Below are 1,672 nucleotides of genomic sequence, written 5' to 3'. Positions count from 1 at the left end.
CTACTTCTCCTCCAGTTTCACCAGCAGCCCATAAAGAATGATGACACCATGTCTGTCCGTGGACCACTCGATCTCGCTGTCGCTGAACCTCTTGTCTATGTTCCTCCGCGCGACCGTTGAGACGCCGACTTTGTAGCTGTCCGGCTTGATGTAGAGTTGCAGGGCCACCTTAGCTTCATAGGTCTTGTCACGATGAATGAAACTGCGGAAACGCAAGCAACAGTGCGCGTGTAAAGTTTCGGCGGTAAAGACTCGTGCTTTAACCCTATCTAGACCGGGCTTTTTTGGGCTTAGTGGGACCGGCCTTAGAACGGTATGTCAAAATACCACCAAATTTTCAGAGGATGGTATACTACTTTCGGGACAACCATTACGGTAATTTTGAGCCGTGAATGGGGTATGTTTCACTCTCTATGCTTCCAGGTTTGAACGAGTTTTGCAGACATGTCATGTCGACCAAAGGTTTGTATTGTGTTAATCATACTGGTGTAAAGAATCATTACAATATTCAAGGACACGACAGTAGGTTCGCTACATGTTACATGTCCACAAAATATGATAGTGGACATAGTACTGTCCAGGAAACTGTTTGTATCTATAGAAAAGTAGAAAAGGGTTGTTTTTTATCTGCTGCAAGGCACGGAGGCAAAAAAGGTTGTTTTGCCGCTTTATTGTAAATGACCGCAGGTGACCCCGAAATGGAACGCGGGTTCGATTCGAATTGCCCAGATCGAACACGATTGAACACAGTTCGGGTTCTATGAAATGTGGGAACTTTGCAGCCCTGACTTAACCATCCTGCGTTGTGGTAATTGTTATAAACTTATCTCATTATTATGATATTGGTGATACATTTAACCCTATCTAGGTACCTAGACGGGGGGGGGGGGGCTAAAAGTGCCCGCGCCAACTTTGATGTCACGTAGCGTCTGAACAGCTAGAGCTAGAATGGCCAAACTTAGTGACTTTTCCTACAATATTGTTGGCAACAATACTGTATCATTGAAATAAGATAATAATTTTTTGTGTTGCCATGGCAATGGGTTTCTGACAGGCATTTTTCCTAAATTTAGTACTTTTTGTTTCAACAATAGAATTTTATGGGTTTTATGTCAAGTTACTCATGGTTTCTAATATTAATAACATCCCATATAATTTGATGTAAATTTTATTATTAAATATGCATAATTTATGCTAATTTGATGACGCCATTGGCCAAAATCCAACATGGCGGACCATATCATTAGAACAGGTATATACAGGTTATTTTCATTAAAATTTCATCAATACTTCCATTTCTGTTTCCAAAAAAAGGTTTAAATGAAGGTCTTTAGTATGTTTACAATGCATTTTAGGCTTTATCATGAAAAAAACAATTTTTGAAAATTCAAGATTGATGATCCAAGATGGCGGATATCTTAAATATGCATGACGTCATTTTACGTCATATTACGTCATAACGACATAGAAATTGTACATATGATAAATTTTTACTAGTACACCATCCTCTAAAAATTTGGCGGTCATACGACATACCGTTCGCGAGTTCTGAGCCCCCTCATGACTAAACAAGCCCGGTCTAGATAGGGTTAAGGAAAAATTATCAAATTTCATTATTTTAGCGTAAGCCGTTTAGGCGCTATTCGAGATGATATTTGGTGACGGCCGCGAA

The 1,672-nt window shown here is 39.9% G+C and overlaps 1 protein-coding gene across 1 annotated transcript in view; it reads right to left on the bottom strand.

The window, feature by feature from the left end:
• Nucleotides 1–1,672, bottom strand: part of LOC109464151 — a 53,853-nt gene continuing 52,181 nt past the window's right edge. The window contains exon 20 of the mRNA XM_019761089.1: nucleotides 1–202. Within this exon, the coding sequence (XP_019616648.1) occupies nucleotides 1–202 (202 nt within the window). The remainder of the gene's footprint in view (nucleotides 203–1,672) is intronic.

The sequence above is a fragment of the Branchiostoma belcheri genome, unplaced genomic scaffold (assembly GCF_001625305.1).
Source record: "Branchiostoma belcheri isolate BF01 breed outbred unplaced genomic scaffold, Haploidv18h27 scaffold133, whole genome shotgun sequence".
In the NCBI taxonomy this organism is placed as follows: domain Eukaryota; kingdom Metazoa; phylum Chordata; class Leptocardii; order Amphioxiformes; family Branchiostomatidae; genus Branchiostoma; species Branchiostoma belcheri.
Note: the sequence above shows the minus strand (reverse complement) of the source record. Positions and strands in the feature narration are given on the sequence as shown.